The sequence below is a fragment of the Glandiceps talaboti genome, chromosome 23 (assembly GCF_964340395.1).
Source record: "Glandiceps talaboti chromosome 23, keGlaTala1.1, whole genome shotgun sequence".
Lineage (NCBI taxonomy): Eukaryota > Metazoa > Hemichordata > Enteropneusta > Spengelidae > Glandiceps > Glandiceps talaboti.
This window is the reverse complement of record NC_135571.1, coordinates 5,074,542-5,092,986: the sequence shown is the minus strand read 5'-3', so window position 1 is coordinate 5,092,986 and position 18,445 is coordinate 5,074,542. Positions and strand designations below refer to the sequence as shown.

At 34.2% G+C, this 18,445-nt stretch overlaps 2 protein-coding genes across 3 annotated transcripts in view; one reads left to right on the top strand and one right to left on the bottom strand.

The window, feature by feature from the left end:
- The window catches only part of LOC144452852 (large ribosomal subunit protein uL1-like), a 418,633-nt gene that overhangs the window by 381,487 nt on the left and 18,701 nt on the right, over positions 1–18,445 (bottom strand). The window lies entirely within an intron of this gene.
- Positions 1–18,445, top strand: part of LOC144452635 (EF-hand calcium-binding domain-containing protein 6-like) — a 31,300-nt gene that overhangs the window by 8,950 nt on the left and 3,905 nt on the right. The window contains exons 3-22 of one of the 2 annotated variants that reach the window (XM_078143760.1): positions 2,745–2,857; positions 3,075–3,301; positions 3,976–4,298; positions 5,078–5,104; positions 6,808–6,935; positions 7,514–7,662; positions 8,390–8,500; positions 8,980–9,100; positions 9,677–9,847; positions 10,332–10,567; positions 10,948–11,115; positions 11,606–11,777; positions 12,187–12,435; positions 13,136–13,371; positions 14,112–14,327; positions 14,936–15,328; positions 15,771–15,966; positions 16,466–16,657; positions 16,997–17,224; positions 17,999–18,193. In XM_078143760.1, coding sequence (XP_077999886.1) covers positions 2,745–2,857; positions 3,075–3,301; positions 3,976–4,298; positions 5,078–5,104; positions 6,808–6,935; positions 7,514–7,662; positions 8,390–8,500; positions 8,980–9,100; positions 9,677–9,847; positions 10,332–10,567; positions 10,948–11,115; positions 11,606–11,777; positions 12,187–12,435; positions 13,136–13,371; positions 14,112–14,327; positions 14,936–15,328; positions 15,771–15,966; positions 16,466–16,657; positions 16,997–17,224; positions 17,999–18,193 — 3,851 coding nt within the window. The remainder of the gene's footprint in view (positions 1–2,744; positions 2,858–3,074; positions 3,302–3,975; positions 4,299–5,077; positions 5,105–6,807; positions 6,936–7,513; positions 7,663–8,389; positions 8,501–8,979; positions 9,101–9,676; positions 9,848–10,331; positions 10,568–10,947; positions 11,116–11,605; positions 11,778–12,186; positions 12,436–13,135; positions 13,372–14,111; positions 14,328–14,935; positions 15,329–15,770; positions 15,967–16,465; positions 16,658–16,996; positions 17,225–17,998; positions 18,194–18,445) is intronic. The other variant, XM_078143762.1, reaches the window with a different exon arrangement.

The window sequence follows — 18,445 nt, the reverse complement described above, 5'->3', positions numbered from 1 at the left end:
TTGATATATATAGACTTAATTCAAAAGAATAAGGATGTAATAAGTCATTACTCAGAGTTTCACGCTGAGAGCGATCTTCAGATTTGCATCGAGCACTGTTCTCTCCAGCGAGACACTTATATTCATGTGTATATATATGTATATAGGGGTGGGGGTGGGGGTTAATATAACCCTAAGTAAGTAATTATGAGAATAATCATGCAGTTCCTATATTGGAATTATAATCTTGACATCGGGAATGTTTCATCTGTAGTCTGTGCCTACATGTACATGTAAATTCATCATTTTAAGCAGGTCTGGAATTTAGACATAAAAATGTCGTCACCCTCATTGGGGGCAAGTCATTTCATATCAAACTTGTACATATCTCCTCAAGTTCTGGCCTTCCCATGAAGTGTGCATTCTTTGTAGTTCAACTAATCTCTATTTATTCAACACACCTCCAACCTGTTTTGTGGTCTGAGAACAAACTATGAGAACAAACTGATAACTTCACTGCTGAATGCATTTACAGTTGAAATTAACTGGCTGGAGTTCAAAGTCAAATAAGTTTATTTACTCTCTGTCTCTTTAGTTGGGTCATGTGTAAATAAATAGTTTGTTGTTGACTGTAGTTACTAAAGATACCATTAAGTATGCATATCAATTAAGATATCTCCATATACTATATTACCTGTAAGTGTGTCTGTTGAGTCCTGTGTAAACAAACAGTTTGCAATAAGTCATTTTTCGTCTCACGGCAGACCTCATGAGATCCCGCATGAGCCATCGCATTGATAGCAACCACATGAGGGTGGTCAAGCTGAAAGTGTCAAACTCTTAGTAACACTATTGCTCTCAACATCATCACACATGGCCATGGTGAAAGCTTGACCACGATCACATGTTTGACAACCGTTGTTGCTAGGTATATTTGCATAACTCCTGAGATCTGCAAGGAGATGTAAAAACCCTTATAATAGGCCATAGTTACTACAGACACTATTGAATATTAATAAATATGTGTTTTAGAAAATTAATTTTAAATTTTAAAATTTACACTTAGTACGCCTTTCAAGATACAGCAGACCTGGACATTTTCGCTAAGACTTACTTTTGCATATTTGCATATTTGCAAAAATGTGAAAATAAGTAGTGACTAAAATATCCCTTTATATATAAAGAGTGCACCAGGCTTACTAATCAATAACAATTTGTGTTTGAGAACTAAGCTGAAGATGGCAAAATCGTAAAATATTACAATGACGAAAATTTCTAGTTTTCAGTACATGTCTTTCTGTAATTCTTAACTGGAAATAAATCACTTAGAAAATTGTTCATATTATTATCCTGATTCCTACATATAACACAGCATTGACATTTTTAAAATTTTATATATTAATGGCAGTGCATTCACAAAATGGTTTTTCATGCAAATTGTGATCAAATACAACATATACACAAAATAAATACAAAATTTTCAATCCCCTATTTTAGATGAATTTACTCAATTATATTTGCTGATTTCACTGTTGTTGCCATGGTATTTGTAGATCGGATAAAGTATTCTAGGATGGTATACTTCAAGATGACAGAAACGAATAAATTTTGTTTAAAGAATTCATTACCTTTTTCATTATCATCAAATAAAACAACTTGTCAGTTCAATGAAATTACTTCAAATATATCAACCTCTTATTGGACTTGGTCTAAAAATAAGTTGAATAAAAAACTTTTTCTCAAAAGAATTACAGAAACATCAAAATTCATCCAAAAGATAATATTGTTTTAAAAAGCAAATATATTAATTCCTCAGGTGGTATAAAAATTATCATCAAAATGAAACTCCTCAGGATCATTAGTGTAATTTTGATTTTGATGAAAAAGTTACAGAAAAATAATAAAATTTGTTCTAAAGATAGTATTGTGGATAGGACCACTATATTAAATTCTCCATTGATATCAAAATCATTATCACAAATAATTTACTTATAAGGATCTGCATGAGACTAAATTTAGTCTTGAAATAAATAATTTTTTATGAAAAATTTACAGAAAAATGTGAAAATTTGTTCAAAAGATATTTTGTCGAAAGGGTAAATATATCAACTTATGACTGTCATCATCAACAATATACTTATAAGGAACAGCATTGCTATAATTTTAGTCTAAAAAAAAGATAATTTTCATCAATAAATTACACAAAGGCTTGAAAATTTGTTCAAATGTTAAATTATGAGAAAGTGCATTACATGTTGTCAGTTAAGTGCATTTGTCACAGTGTTAGTATGTAGATCATTAATTATTCATCAGCTGAATTTGTCAAAGTAAATTATTCATAGCTATGTCGTCTGCACATTGATGAACAGTGAACTTTGTGAGAATTAACAGATGTATTATAATAGCAGGAATTCAGTAAGTCTGACATATATACAATTGGAATCTTCTAATTGCAAGATTTATTTTTTATTTCATAAGAATAAGGCCACCGCCTATCATTCAACAAAAAAGAAGACAAATAATACAGTAACTTTTGGACCACAATGACAAATAAAATAGAAATTACAAAGATAATAGTGTCTTCTCTCTGAGTAAAAAAGCTATGAATACAAAAATAGACAAATCATTAGAGTTAGCTATTTTGAAATTTTAAGTAGAATACTTTATTTATTAAATGTAATGTTATGTAAATATACATATTATTATATCATTATGTAGGAAAATGTCTAATTTGATATTTTTGTTGTTTTTGTTTTATTTGACAGCTTCCTTGCCATCATCACTGAGTACGTACACTGCCAACGCTAATCTAAGTATTATTGAAATTGAACATATACTACGGAATAAAATACAACAAAACTACTATGATCTCAAACAGGTAAGTTTTTTTATAAACATCGGTTGAGAAATGAAATATCTCAAGAATCCGCACTATGATCTCAAACAGTTTAAGTTTTATAAACACCATGAAAAATGAAATATCTCTCATGGATCCATCAATTATTCTTTTTACACACTCCTCTCTTTACAACAGTGTGAACTTAAATGCTAATTATCATGCAAATACTTACATTGAAAATTCATCTTTTTTGCAGGCATTTCAGAATTATGATATTGACCAGAGTTTGTCAATCACAAAGGGTGAGCTACGACGTGTTTTGGAAACGTTCATGTTACCTTTCACAGCAGAACAGTTTGATGCTGTGATGGCTAAGGTGACTATCAACCCTAATGGAACTGTCAACTACTGTCAATTCTTAGATAGATATGGACAGGGTGGTGCTGCTATGAAAGAAACAAAATGGACGAGTTCTGGACATAGGTAAGTTTTCTTTCTGCTACACAATCAGTGTTTTTGTTTAAGCAGAATCCACTCCAGGATATAAAAGGCAGGAGAGTTATGTTTTTACATCACTTACATTACATGTGATTTCAGAGAAACATCAAATTGTCCTTCATTTGGGGATTTTGATGTAGGCTACATTGCATCATGGGAGTTAGCAGAAATGTTTATGCAATGGTTGAACAATGAATATTCATGACCTTAAGGGCGTATTACCTTCAGTGAAAACGTCATGAATATTTGAAGGGGAAACAAAATTGTGGTTGATTTTATCTTCACTACATATCTCTTAGTGCTCAAGATACCTACATGTAGTCATTTTCAACAATTTTACATCATGGTGCCTCTCTAAAATAGTTATAAACTTGGAAATCTGGCTTAGAAGAGGTCTGCTGTACATTTGGGCATGGCATTATGGGAAACAAAAAAGTTAGGAGTTTTCTTTAATCCTTGCCCAAACAATGCTGAGGCCACAAGTTTCAACTTGAGAGGTATTAAGAAGCTCCTAACGCAATTTCTTTTCTAGAATGTCTTGGGTTTTTCAAAGTTTTTAGAGAAATTCACATTCCTTAAAACTTTTGGAAGCTATAATAGAATTATGTCAACTATAATCATGTTCTTAAAAAGAGGTTTCCTCCCTGTCTTTTCCCCAGGTACCAGTACACCAGGTCACCACAGGAAATGGGAATAGACCACATGGAAAGACTACTCAAAGAACGGATAGCTGCTAGCTTGAAAAACGTCATCAAAGCATTGCGATTATTTGACTACAATAGAGACGGGAGAATTCAGAGACATGAAATGAGGAAAGTCTTGGAAAATTACTGTTTCCGAATGACGGATAACCAGTTTGAAAGACTGTGGGCGCGGTATGATTTTAACCACACTGGTGTCATCAATTATAATGAATTTCTGAGGAGACTGGGAATCTATGTCCAGAAACACGACAAAGTTCAACCAGATTCAACTAAATTAGGTAAGTGGCATTAACAAAACTGCTCTAAAGTAAATTGTAAAGAAAAAAAGAATATAAATTAAAAAAAATATATCTTAAGCTAGTATCTAATGATCGTTAGTACTTGTTTGCTGCTTAAGTATATGATATGAGTACTACTAGCTCACTGCTGGCATCAAATGATATCTGTATTTAGTTGTAGCCCTTTGCTAGCGGTTACTGATATCTACATGTGTAAGCCAAGAGCTAGCAGCTTCCAAATCTCTGGAAGCACAGTGCTAGCAACTCCAGATATATGGATTAACAAAGTGCTAACAGAAACCAAAATCTCTTGAAGCTCAGTGCTAGCAACTCCAGATATCTGTATTAGCATAATGCTAAGCAACTCATGATTTGCAAACTAGCACAGTGCTAATGGCTACCTATAAAATCCATAGTACAGTGCTGGCAACTCCAGATATGTATACTAGTAGTGTTAGTTGATGTATATCTATAGCAGCAGCGATAGAAACTGATATTTATGCTGCCATAGTGATAGGATCTGCAGATTGCTTTATTGCTCGTGGCCAATAAAATGACACAATGCAAGTTGTCATATACGAACCCCATTTTCATGAACTAATCTGGTTGGGACAATAAAATGCACTAAAACATTAACACATTAACTAACATATCCCACAGCGACTAAGGTGCAAAGTCCTAATTTTTATTTTAAGAAAAAAATATTTTTCTTTTAATTCTGTTGTATGTCTACGTAACCCATGGATGACATACGTTATTTTATTTTATTTCAATTAAAGTCCCTAACAGTGCTGACAAAGAGGACGGTGAGTAAAGATTAACAATAATTAACAACGTAGGCATCAAGTTGAATTTCCTCTCATTTCTGATCCCACTTGGAGCACCCATAATTCCAACTTTCAGCACTGAAGTATTATCTGTAATGTTAACTTAAATACTATTTTTATATTTCAGCATGCTACGTAATATGCAATTCTCTTGCACCAAATCCACTTCTCCCCATATCTGTGCAAGTCATTTTCTTGTTTTCACTATCCTAAATGCTGAATTGTAGCACCCTCTATGACGCAGTCAAGTTGTGAACAGCACCCTCAACATTTGAATTTAAAATTGTGACCAGCGCCCTCAACAATGTGTTGCCATTATGAACAGCGCCCCCAACTAGGTAGCAAATTATGAATGGTGCCCTCAAGGCTGTAGTAATGTTGTGAACAGCACCCTTTATTTTGTTGACAGTGTACTTTATTTACAGTAGTATGTACACTCTCAAGTGACACTGAGAGAGTTACACACTAAAACTGTGACAAATGCGCTTAACTGACAACACTTAATGCACTTTCTGATAATTTAGCATTTGAACAAATTTTCAAGTTTTTGTGTAATTTGTTGGTGAAAAGTTATTGACTTACTTTCAAATTTGAATATATGGGTTGGACATAAACAAACATAAGCTAATTTTACACACACCTCCTGTCACGTCAATGTCTGATGAAGTACTACTGACATTGTTGTATCAGATTTGAAAGCCAACAGATAGGTCTAAGTATGATATTGAGGGGTCAAGGGTCAACAATATTTGAATATCCTTGTCACACCTATAGTTATATTCATGTATATTAAATAATTGTAGTAATGTAGTAACTTTTAGAAAAACAAACAAACTATAATACACCCTATATTTACCTCTTATACACTGGACTGGTTGATGTGAATCACTTTCTAAGCCTTGTGTGAACTTGACCTTTGACCTTTATCACATGATCACATTTATTTAGTAAACACTAAAATCAAAAACCTATATGAATCTCTTAACCTATTAATGTTAGTTCGTCACATTGAAATTCTCTTACAGATTTCCATCATGTATACATTTGACTCGATATTTGATTTCTTTTCAAGGAATCAACAGTGATTGGTTTGATGATAATAATAATGTATTCTGCTTAGTGATTGGTCAATTTGGTATTTTGCATTCCCATCAGTGATTGGTCAGATTGACATGCATTCTGATCAGTGATTAGTCAAGTTGGGATTGGGCATTCTCATCAGTGATTGGTCAATTTGGTATTATGAATTCTCATCAGTGATTGGTTAGCTTGGCATTATGCATTCTCAGTCATCTTGCCAGTGATTGGTCAGATTGAAATGATGCATTCTTTCACAGTGAATGGTCAGATTGGCATTATGGATTCCCACCAGTGATTTGTCAGATTGGAATAATGCATTCTTTACAGTGATTGGTCCATTTGAAATCATGCATTGATATTGTGCATTCTCCTCAGTGATTGTTAGATGTGAATTATGAATTAATTCTTAACATCATGATTGATTATTCAGTTTCTATTTCATCCGATAGATAGCTATCAAATACGAAAATTAATTATTATAATATATTCAAATTTATCTACGAATCACATCATCTTACAAACATTCAAATCTTATATGAGCCAATCACCTGTTCTTATTTGTGAAGAGTAGAATCTAAAAAATGTAAAATTTTTTGCTTCAGCTATGAATTGGGCCCAGGTGCAAGAAGATAGGAATAAACAGGTGGAAAAGTTAGCAGTGGTTAATAGAACAGATGACGTGGTCAAAGGATTGAATTTTGCTCAAATTGAAAAGGAACTCAGAAAACGGGTAAGTATCTAGATTTTTAACATGAAATTTTTATGTTTATTTTGTCAGTCCAGTCAGACTTATTTCTGCCTTTAGTACACTTGTATTGATTACTGCTATCAACTTAAAGGAAAAGTCCAGTCAGACTTATTTCTGCCTTTAGTACAATTATATTGATTACTGATATTAACTTAATTGGGTCATTAAATATCACCATGGTAACTTATTCAACTTTGAAATCTTGTAAAGAAGTGTTACTGCACTTGACATGTGTTCAGCCATTTTGTGTATTTCCTGCTAGGGTTTATGGGAAAACCCATGGTGATGACATCATGACTTGACATGTATTTGACCATTTTGCAGATTTCCTGCAAGGGTTTATGAGAAAACCCCTGGTGATGTGACATCACATTTGCTACAATCTCTTTGTCTTGACATATTTGTCATTAATGGTTTATACAAAGCTTTCAATTTTTGAGAAAAAAAATGAAAAAACCCAAACTTTTTCTTTAAAATCTTTATGTATGTGGTTAATATGAATTATGGAGTATAAGTTTTTGAAATGTGATGATTTATATTTTTCTATTTTTTTCTCACAGCTTAAGGAGAATTATGTAAATTTGAAGAAAGCATTTATGGCGTTTGATTACAAGAGAGATGGATTTATCTCATTGGATGATTTAAAGACTGTTCTCATTAATTTTACGTTACCAATGTCAGATCAGTTATTCTCTCAACTCATGGAAAGGTGAGGAGTTTGTGATGATGTATAAATGCATGGAATGTTGATTAAACAAATAGTTATAATGTATAAATTTCACTGAAAAGTCATTTTTGTAAATCTTAGAGAAAGACTTGATGCCAGTATATGTGGGAATTCATAGCATGATAAAAATGACATATAATAATAGTTTTATTTCGAGAGCAAGTTCACAAACAAAATAAATTGCACGAACAAAATAAAAAACAGACACAAAAAGACTAATTTACAGTACACATTTAAAAACATTCAATAAAGAATCTTCTCCAAAATTTACTATTAAAAATGACAAAATCTGACAACGATGCAGCAATTAAAATATTATTACTTAATTAATTATAGACAAAGCAACATTGTCATTAGATGTAAGATATACCGTGTTATTCACCCCAAATTGGCTCTCTTTATGACTATTAATCAGGATTTTGAAATCTTTACTTTGAACTTTAACAGTGATAAGGCAATTTACAAGTTATGGAAATATTCCCTGTCCACACTATGCGTACATTTAACCTGTCACATGTTCTGATCGTCAGTTTTGTCAAAACTCTTTTCTTGCGAGTTCTATGGTCTGCTAAGCAATATATTGCTGTAATGATGATAACAAATAGCGTTATTGCAATGATATTTCTGTGATCACACCATCCCATTAATGACATCACAGTCTATATTCATTCAGAATTTAACGGCATATCTTTGTTTTATCTCATTACAGGTTTGGCTTCAAAGCATCTCATAAGATTCCTTGGGAACACTTCTTAGAAAAATTCCAAGATCCAAGAATTGAAGGCAATGGACAAACTATTCCAATTAAATGGAATCACAAGTAAGTATTGAGTACAATGAAGAACAATCAAGTTGCAAGAAGAAAGTTTACAAAAACATGTGTTTATCAGAGAATAAATGTTCATGGTCCCTAGGTTCATCAAATGAAACTATCTATATTCACAGAGACAAAAAAATTCTTGAAAGTGACTCCCCAAGTTTTGTTGACATTTTGTTAGCATCGTCAGGGATGTATTATAGACTATGACAGCTCACCCATGTTGTCTGATAATACAAGGATCAATATTTTTATAAATGTCAGTGTTTTAGTGTTTCCTGAAACTCTCCATGTATCTATTGGTGTCAATTATAACCTTTCAGTATTTTCTATTGAAAATCATGGTTTCCACTTTTTGAAAGAAAATGGAATAAAAAACATTCTTTGAAAGAAGAAGTTGAGTTTCATGTATGGACAGAACGCTCTCACCTAGTACAAATGAATATTTATTTATTGAAATCTGCTTCTTTGTTTTTTTCTAGAGTGAATCCAATCCGAGAGACAGACAAGGAACTCAAGGCTAATGATATTTTAGGATTACTTTACAAACATGTTGTCAATATGTATCCATCTTTAAAACAAGCCTTTCTCTCATTTGATGATGTAAGTTTTATTTTCTCATCCCTGTTTTCATAATGGTATCATCTCAAATTCTGCTATATATGCCTTATTTATCTGTCCTACCCTATGTGCAATTGGAATGACCTAAAATCATATATTTGGTAACAATTATAAGAATTCTGACAGTATTGATTATGACTTAGATTAGGTGGTGAAATTCTGTTCCAAAGTAATACCAATTATAACTCACTTAGGTGGCAGAATTCTATCTATGGTATTTATTGTAACTTACCTAGGTGGTGGAATTCTATATCAGGTGATACCGTAGTCACCATCTCACCTAGGTGGTGAAATTCTATTTAAGGTAATGCCAATTATAACTCACTTAGGTGGCAGAATTCTATCTATGGTAATAATCACAACTCACCTAGCTGGTGAAATTTTATCATACAAATTATATTTTCAAGTGACAATTACAACTGACCTGGGTGGTCAAATTACAAATGATTTACCTATAGATGGCAGAATATTTTTGGACACAAAAAAAGTGAACACTAAGACATTTATCACTTATTATTTATGATTTGTTTTGAATTTTGTTCTTGTTTCTTTTAACAGAACCGTGATGGTAGAATAACAAAGAGCGAGCTACGTAAGATTCTTGAGACGTTTACGATTCGTATGACAGACACACAGTTCAAGGAATTAGTGGAGAAATTAGATCCATATCATGATAACTTTATTGATTATCATCAATTCTTAGATCTCTTTGAAGCCAGAGAAACTGATGTAAGTAAAAAAACCAGAAAATTATTTCACCAAGGAAAGGAAAAACATAGACATATATACTCTGGTTAGGCCCAAAAATAAGAATTGTTTCTGGTCAGGATGTTTTGTCTAAATGACGAGATTTTTTTTTTTGATTCTCAACAAACCTGTCACTCAATCTACTATTTATGGCAGTTACTGTTCTTTTTATTAAGTACTTTAGAGCAAGCGTGTGTGAGAGACAGATGTCATTTTCTTGTTCATGATTGGCTCTGCAGTTGTCTTCACTGAATTAGGGAGGGTTATTTTTGTGTTGCCACCAGATCTCCAGACTTCATAGTTCTTTTAAGAATTTGTATAAAGTTTAAAATATTACTCCTAGTGCTGCTTTATCAGTGCAGCCATAAGTATAAGATATTTAATCAGAACTTAAATCAAACCAGGAACAATTTTTAAATTTAAAAAAAAAAGTATGACTTAGAAATTATGTTTGTCTTTTAATCAGGAGGGACATAAATGGTTGATATCAGAACATCGTTACAATGACCAACCTAAACCTGCAGTGATGGCATGGGAAACTGTTGAAGACATCTTACGAGAGAAAATCACTGAGTACTGGAAATCCGTCAGTGCTGCATTTGTAGCAGTTGATCCTGAGAAAACTGGCAAGATATCCAAAGTACATTTGAAAAGAATTCTAGATAAACATGTACTACCAGTCTCTGATGATCACTTTGAAAAGTAAGTATGGGAAAGGTTTGTTATAGCGCCCTCTGTGTTAGACAATAATAATTAAAAGTGAGCACAGAAGTGAACACCAATTCAGGAAACAGCGCCCTCTATAGACTTTCTTTATACAGGTGATTGATGGGGCTGTTTGCAAAAGCTACCAATAATGTTAGACTTGACTATATATTGCAGAATGCAAAGGAGGGTCTGGACAGAACCTCTAGTGCAAAATACCGTATCTGCTTCCAGAAATGCATTTTTTGAAAAATTGTAAACACATTTGGCAACTTTTGGATTGAGATCTGGGGTGTGACAACATGAAAGCATTAATATGATTCCCTGAATTGTGATATTTCATTGAATTGAATTTTTGAAATAAATTTGTGTTACAGAATGTGTGGTCAGTGTAGTGGTGCAGGAGATGGTAAAGTTATATTTGCTGAGTTTCTAGAGAAGCTTGGAGTTGATGTCTCTCCTGGTGATTTGTATGGTACTAGTACCTTGATCCATTACAGCAGTGAATTAACAGAGGCACAGAGACAAGCTGATATAGACCAAAGGTGAGATAAATATGCTTTTGATTTGTGTGTGTGTGCGTGTGTGTGTGTGTGTGTGTGTGTGTGTGTGTATGTGCCACAGTGTGGATGTGCATGTGTGCATATGCGTGTATGTGTGCATATGCATGTGTGTGTGTGCGTGCGTGTGCATGTGTGTCTGTGTGTGTCTGTGTGTGTGTGTGTGTGTGTGTGTGTGTGTGTGTGTGTGTGTGTGTGTGTGTGTGTGTGTGTGTGTGTGTGTGTGTGCGCGTGCATGTGTGTTTCAAAAAAGGCAAATGGTTCCACTTTTCCATCTGAAAATTCCCAAAACACGGGTCGGTAAATATGTGTACCTATTCCATGTTTAAGAATATAACATTTATCCAAGTAGCCTCCCTCCCCCTCCCCCCTCCACTGCCATGTTTGTGATATTTTGCAAACTAATGCTGATGAAAATTTTTGTCATTTTTTGGGTACTAATAAATCATTTTGATATCTTTATTGTGATTGGCAGATTACAGCAAGTTCAATACAATGCCTTAGAGAGAACCAATCAGATGACGGCTAATGAAGTGATTGTGAAGCTGAAAGACAGAATGTCACAACATAACTCTGCAATTAGAGATAGTTTCCTACAATATTGTACCAATGGTAAACGCTCATTATCCAAAAAAGAATTTAGACAGGTAAGCAAGGTGTTGAAATTTGGACAGAAATTTTAATCATGTATAAAAAATACCAATCAATGTAACTCTTTATTAAGTTCTTGTGTACAACTTTCTTTCATTTGTGCCTGAGGGCACCTGTCAACTTAGGATGTAGTGGGTTTTCACAGCAGCCATATTGATAAGCGCCCTCAACGTACAGAGTCATATAACTTTTGTTTATTATACTGACTTTGAGTACTGCAGATAGGCCATGGCCAAAAGTTACAGCATATAAATTGTATAATTATGAAGAAAAGTGTAGATTTCTGTATAAATATCACTTGTAGCAATTCTCAGGAAAAACTTATTCAAAAAATAAAGTGAAAAAAAGTCTTATTTTTTGAAGATTTGATAAATTTTAATTGACTTTTTACTTATTCCTTTTTAGGTTCTCCAATCATTTGGCATGTACATGACAGATGAACAGTTCAATGACCTTGTTGGCAAGCTAGGTTTTAACAAAGGAAAACTGACATACAGTGACTTTGTGAACAGTTTTGAGGATCCTCGTGCTGGTGGACCAGGGGAGGAAATACAACGTGTACCAAATCATCGATACACTAAACTAGAAATGCAGACATTGACTGCTACTGAAGTACAAAGTTTACTCAAAGACAAAATGAGGGAGAGCTTCTCTGTAAGTATAAATTTAGCTTTTGGACTACAAGTGAGGGCCATGATATTTAGAATTAGTAAATAAGTATTCTGGTTATCAGAAAAACGAAAGATTTTGCAGTTTGGCCACTAGGAGTGCTGTTCAGAGGCAGCTTTTGGAACAGAAGTGAGGGTCACAATAGTTGAGTACTATAGCCACTTCTTTATTTTAGGCCACATCTTGTTGACTACTTCATGTACTGCAATATAATTATTGGCCTCACTTTTTTCATGTTGGCACCCCCAGGCCTCACTTTTTCTCATGTGGGGCACCCCCTTGGCCTCACTTTTCCTCATGTGTGGCGCCCCCTTGGGCTCACTTTTCCTCATGTGTGGCACCCCCTTGGCCTCACTTTTTCTCATGTGTGACACTCCCTTGGCCTCACTTTTTCTCATGTGGGGCACCTCCTTGGCCTCACTTTTCCTCATGTGTGGCACCCCCTTGGCCTCACTTTTCCTCATGTGTGGCGCCCCCTTGGGCTCACTTTTCCTCATGTGGGGCACCCCCTTGGGCTCACTTTTCCTCATGTGTGGCACCCCCTTGGCCTCACTTTTTCTCATGTGGGGCACCTCCTTGGCCTCACTTTTTCTCATGTGTGGCACCCCCTTGTGGTATTTCTTTTGAAAATGACTACATGGTAAGTAATAATAACATTTATTTATTTATTTATTTATTTTTTTAGGACTTAAGATCAACATTTTATAAATTAGACGATGATCATAACGGACTTATCAGTCGTGATGACTTCCGACGTCTTCTGGATTCATTCATGTTTAATATGACAGATGAAGAATTTACAAAACTGATGGCAAAGATGGGAATGGGAAGGAGAACTAAAATCAACTACAAGGAATTCCTGGATAAATTCCAAAGTCTGGATACGGAAGAAGGACATCCATGGTTAAATTCTATGCACAGGTAACATTAAAAAAAAAACCTTTTGAATTTTACTAAATGGAAAGATTATTTGTGACTTCCCATGTTTAAAAAAACTTGGATTTAAACGAGATATAATGTGTTGGTTTCATTTCCATTATCAGTACAGAGTTAGCATCAATCAGAACTTAGGTTGAAGGGAGATATAAGCCTTGCTAGTCAACTTCCGTTAAACATATTGTCAACTGTTTCTATTGTTATTGTAATTCCATAACAATACAAGCAGACAACAATATGTTCAAAGGATGGAAGTTGTCGAGCAAGGCCTTTACGTGTCACTTCTGCCGAAGAAAGAGAAGTCACTTCTGCTGCAGATAAATAAGTCTATGCTTCTGTCTGTTACTTTTGATCAATGCCAGCTCCATACTGATAGGTGAAAGTGAATGAAACAATGCATTTTATCATTTTATCATTTTATCATTTAACATCTCAACATTTTTATTAAACAGAGTGAATTCACAAGTTTTCCTTTTGCTTTTAACTGTTCAAATAAAGATCCAAAGAGATTCATCAGCTTGGGTTCATGATATAAATAAAGGTACAAACAGGTAATGTTACCTTGTCCAAATATTTCGTCTAGACCTGATTGACTTCTTCAGTGGACTCAATGTATTTGCCTGGTGTTAATGGCTGGCATAATTTCCAACAACCGAATTAAAGTAGAACTTCAAAAAGTTACGTTTACTGGAACTTTGACTAATATACTTTACTTTTACTGACAGATATAACGAAACTAAAAACCCAACAGAGATGGCAGCTGATCAAGTCCATGACATCCTTGTAGCAAAGGCGCAGAGGAACTATTCCGACTTAGCCAAGGCATTCCGGAGTGTAGACAAACGTGGAGTGGGGGTCATCAGGAAGAGGGAATTAAGAGAACTCCTCTTTACATTCATGCTACCGATGACAAAGAAAGAGTTCGATATATTGTGGAGGAGGTAGGTAGCTGAACACATTTTGTAATATTAGCCCCAACATACACACAAATTTGGACACCAAATAATAGCACATTAGTGATGGGGGCTATGTCTTTGGAAGTAGAAGACTTGTTTATTGTAAAATATTTTTTTTTTGTGCTGGGAAATTACCCAAGTGAATTTTTATACAAACATATAGACACAAAGAGAGTACATACTAATTCATAGGTTTTCATTGTGGGGTGGGGGGTGGGGGTGGGGCAGACTACATGACAGCAACTTGCACACTCACTATCACATATCAGTTTAACTAATGACTTTCCAAGTCAGTCCAAAGTTCCTATACTATAGGTCTGCATGACCTGGTTTCAGTAATTTACCACCTGACTAATATACGTTATTCTGTCCAAAAGTTGAGCCGAGGATAACATAATCAAGATTTGCTCAAAAGTTTTATCGACTTTTTATACCAGAATGTGTTCCTTGAAAGAAATTTATTACCAGCAAGCAAACTGTAACACAAATTTAGTTTATTTTTAAATTTTTTTTTAAATAAACTTTTTTGTGCTGAGAATTCTTTTTTATGTCTACACTGTTTTCCTACTCTGACATGACTGACTTCTCTTCAGATATGACCCAGATAGTCGTGGATTTATTGATCACCGACACTTCCTCGCAATGATGGGACTCGGCATGGCATTTGCACCTGGTGACGATGAAGGAACCAGTCGACGAATCATAGAAGATAGTTACCAAACGCTGGACGCACATCATCAGAATCAACTCGACAAACAACGTGCTATCACAATGAACCAAGCCAAGTCAGCCCAGTATCTGTCTTCCGATCAGTTGATTCAGCAATTGAAGGATAGATTCCGGGATCACTATGCTACATTCCAGGATGCTTTCCAGAAAGCGGATAAGATGAAAGCAGGAAAGATCTCCGTTGGAGAACTCCAGAAAATATTGATTGATCTTAACTATCTTGTAGACGATGAAACTTTCTTTGAGTTTTTAGAAAAGTAAGTTAAAATTTTAGTCTTATTAATTTTTGATTTTGTTGTTCATTTTTGTTTTTGATGTACCATCATCATCATTTTCGTCGTCGTCGCCGTCGTCGTCGTCGTCGTCGTCGTCGTCGTCGTCGTTGTCATCATCGTCATCATCATTGTCATAGTTGTCATCGTCATAGTCGTCATCATCATAATCATCATCATCATCATCATTGTCATCGTCGTCATCATCATCATCATCATCATCATCATCATCATCATCAAAACGAATTCAAATGGGGTCAAAATATTGTTTACAATTTGTAAACGCAAATGTGATGTAACATCTCTGAGGTGACATACAAAATATTGCTTCAATCAAGATTTCTGTGTCGGCTTTCTGAAAAATTACAAAAAAATATATCACCCCTATGAAATTTCCAACTGACAAATTATTTATTAATCTCCTCAGGATTGGAATACCAAGCACACGAACTAAACTATCGTATGAACAGTTCCTGTCAGCATTCGATGAAGCACAAGAACCAAAATACAAGAAGAAAAATTTACCAGAAGTGACCGTTGAATCGTTCTCCACGCTGACTCCAGAGAAAGCCTTGAAGAAACTAAGGCGACTAGTTAGCAGTGACAAAGACATTCTACATGCTGTAAGTAAAAATGGAAATTCTCAAGCCATTTTTTTTGGAAATTTTCTGATTCTTTTTTTTTAAAATGGTGTTGTTTGGACTACCTGAACCTACCTAGTTTTTCTTCCAAGTCCTAAACTCATTTTATGTAGCAAGTCAAAAATTTTCTTGAAAATTTTTTTTGTGTGTAGTTTTGAGAAAATATTATAACAGTGGCATAAAATTCATTTACAAAGTATTTTTAAAAAAATAAATAGCATAAACAGAAGGGATGTTATAACCACAAAAATTTGGAATAAAAAATATCGGTACCAACCCTACATATTTTTGAATTCATGTCTCAGTTATGTTAATATTCAACTTATTGGTTTGGGCCTTGTGTCACTTGTAAAACTTTCGTTAGACAAGAAATTTAGAAGTTATCAAGTTCAAGTTTGTGTGATAAATGCCACCAATTTAAGTTATTTTACTCTTTTCAAACTTTATTGACATATTTTCTACATTTTTGCTCATTCTATAGGCATTCAACTCTTTTGATCGTGAACACAGAGGGCGCCTTTCAGCTGGTGAATTCCGTCGTATCTTGGACCACTTCTGCTTCAAACTAACAGACAAGCAATTCAAAATGTTGATGACAAAAGTTAAAGTGTCTTCAGACCTTGCCATTGATTGGGTTCAGTTCTTGGACGACTTTAGTAGTGATGAAAGAACAGTAAGTATCCTTAATTTACCAATCAGATACTTTAATCCTTGAATATATTATCTATGCAAACAACCTGTCCTTATATGTTAAGAAGCCATGATCATCTGATCCTATAGGATAGTGAAGGAAAATTGAAGGGTTTTATGACCTAATATGGAAAGTATGACCTTATATAGTATCAAATGGTCATGTGACCATGACAGCAATATCACATGATTGAATGAACCAATCATAAATGTCTAATTCTTCTCATTGTAAGAATGTGTTTAAGGTTTTAATTTTTGGACTAAAATGATTCAAGAGCCTCTACTTTCCTTAGTAAATATAAATTGACATGTTTTTTTACAGGTTGCTGCAAATTGGTTGGAGTCTGTACAGAAAGTGTCGAAGGAGCTGTCACCAAGACCAATGTCACTTGAAGAAATTATTGGCAAACTGCAGGAAGTGGTTTCAGCTAGGGTTTACAACTTTGCTGAACGGTTCTCAGAAATTGACTATGCAAGAATCGGTGTCATAGCCAAGGAAGACTTCAGAGAAGTTTTACAGGAAAACGCTTTCAGATTACACGATGAACAGGTAAGATTATGCTCCTGAGTTTTGACTTTTTTTGTGTGATTTTCCTATATTTTATCATTTTTGGCAAATCCAAAAATAGATGAATCCTTAAACTTAGATATTTTTGCTTCAAGAAGATTTTGAGGTGTTTAGTTCTCAAAGACTACTTTTTGTACGTTTTTTTTTTTCATTTTCAGCGAAATAAGTGAAAATTTAAAGGTCTGCTGTGTTGTATGTATTTTGAATAAAATACACTTAAGGGGACAAATTTTTATGAATAAGAGACTCAAGTGTAAAACAGTGGGCCTTTTAAAATATGTTTATTTTATCATGCTAGGGAGTCACTTTTATTATGCTAGTTTATGACTTTTATCATGCTAGGGAGTCACTTTTATCATGCTAGTTTATGACTTTTATCATGCTAGGAGCCACATTTATCATGCTAGGGAGCCACTTTTATCATGCTAGGGAGCCACTTTTATCATGCTAGGGAGCCACTTTTATCATGCTAGGGAGTCACTTCTATCATGCTGCGGGAGTCACTTTTATCATGCTAGGGAGACACTTTTATCATGCTAGGCAGTCACTTTTGTATTATGTTAGGGAGTTCAGTTATGCGTTTCTTTATAAATATAAAAAGTGAAATGATAGAATGTAAAATATTGTTCTTGAAATTTTAACCTCAGATTTAGAATTCCTTATTTCAGTTATGACTTTCTTCAGTCTTTGCCAAAAAAAACCTGAAAAAACCTGACATAATTTTTAAGCTGTTATTTGTGTTTTTTTCTTTTATAGTTTGAATGTTTGTGGGAGCTCTTAGATGTCAATGAGTTTGGTAACCTTGATTATAAGAAGTTCTTAAAGAAATTCTCCAAAGTTGAAAGCAATGTCAATGGTAATCTGTATCCACAACCACCTGGTACAGCGATGTCTCGTCCAATGACAATAAGCCCACCAAGGACAGGACAGAGTAGATATGGCAGTCGAATGGTGAGTATTCAGAAAGTCAATCACCTTGAACCAAATATGCATAAATTAACACTAATTTGCATAAAATTTCAATGCTATTCTTACTGGACCTTAAAATTAAAGTACAGTTGCATAAATTAACAGTAATTTGCATAAATGTTAATGATACTCTTAATAGGCCTTAAAATTGAAAGCTCATTTGTATAAAGTAACATTAATTTGCATACATTTTAATGTTACTCTTTAGGCTAGGTAGAATGATAAGAGTTCTCA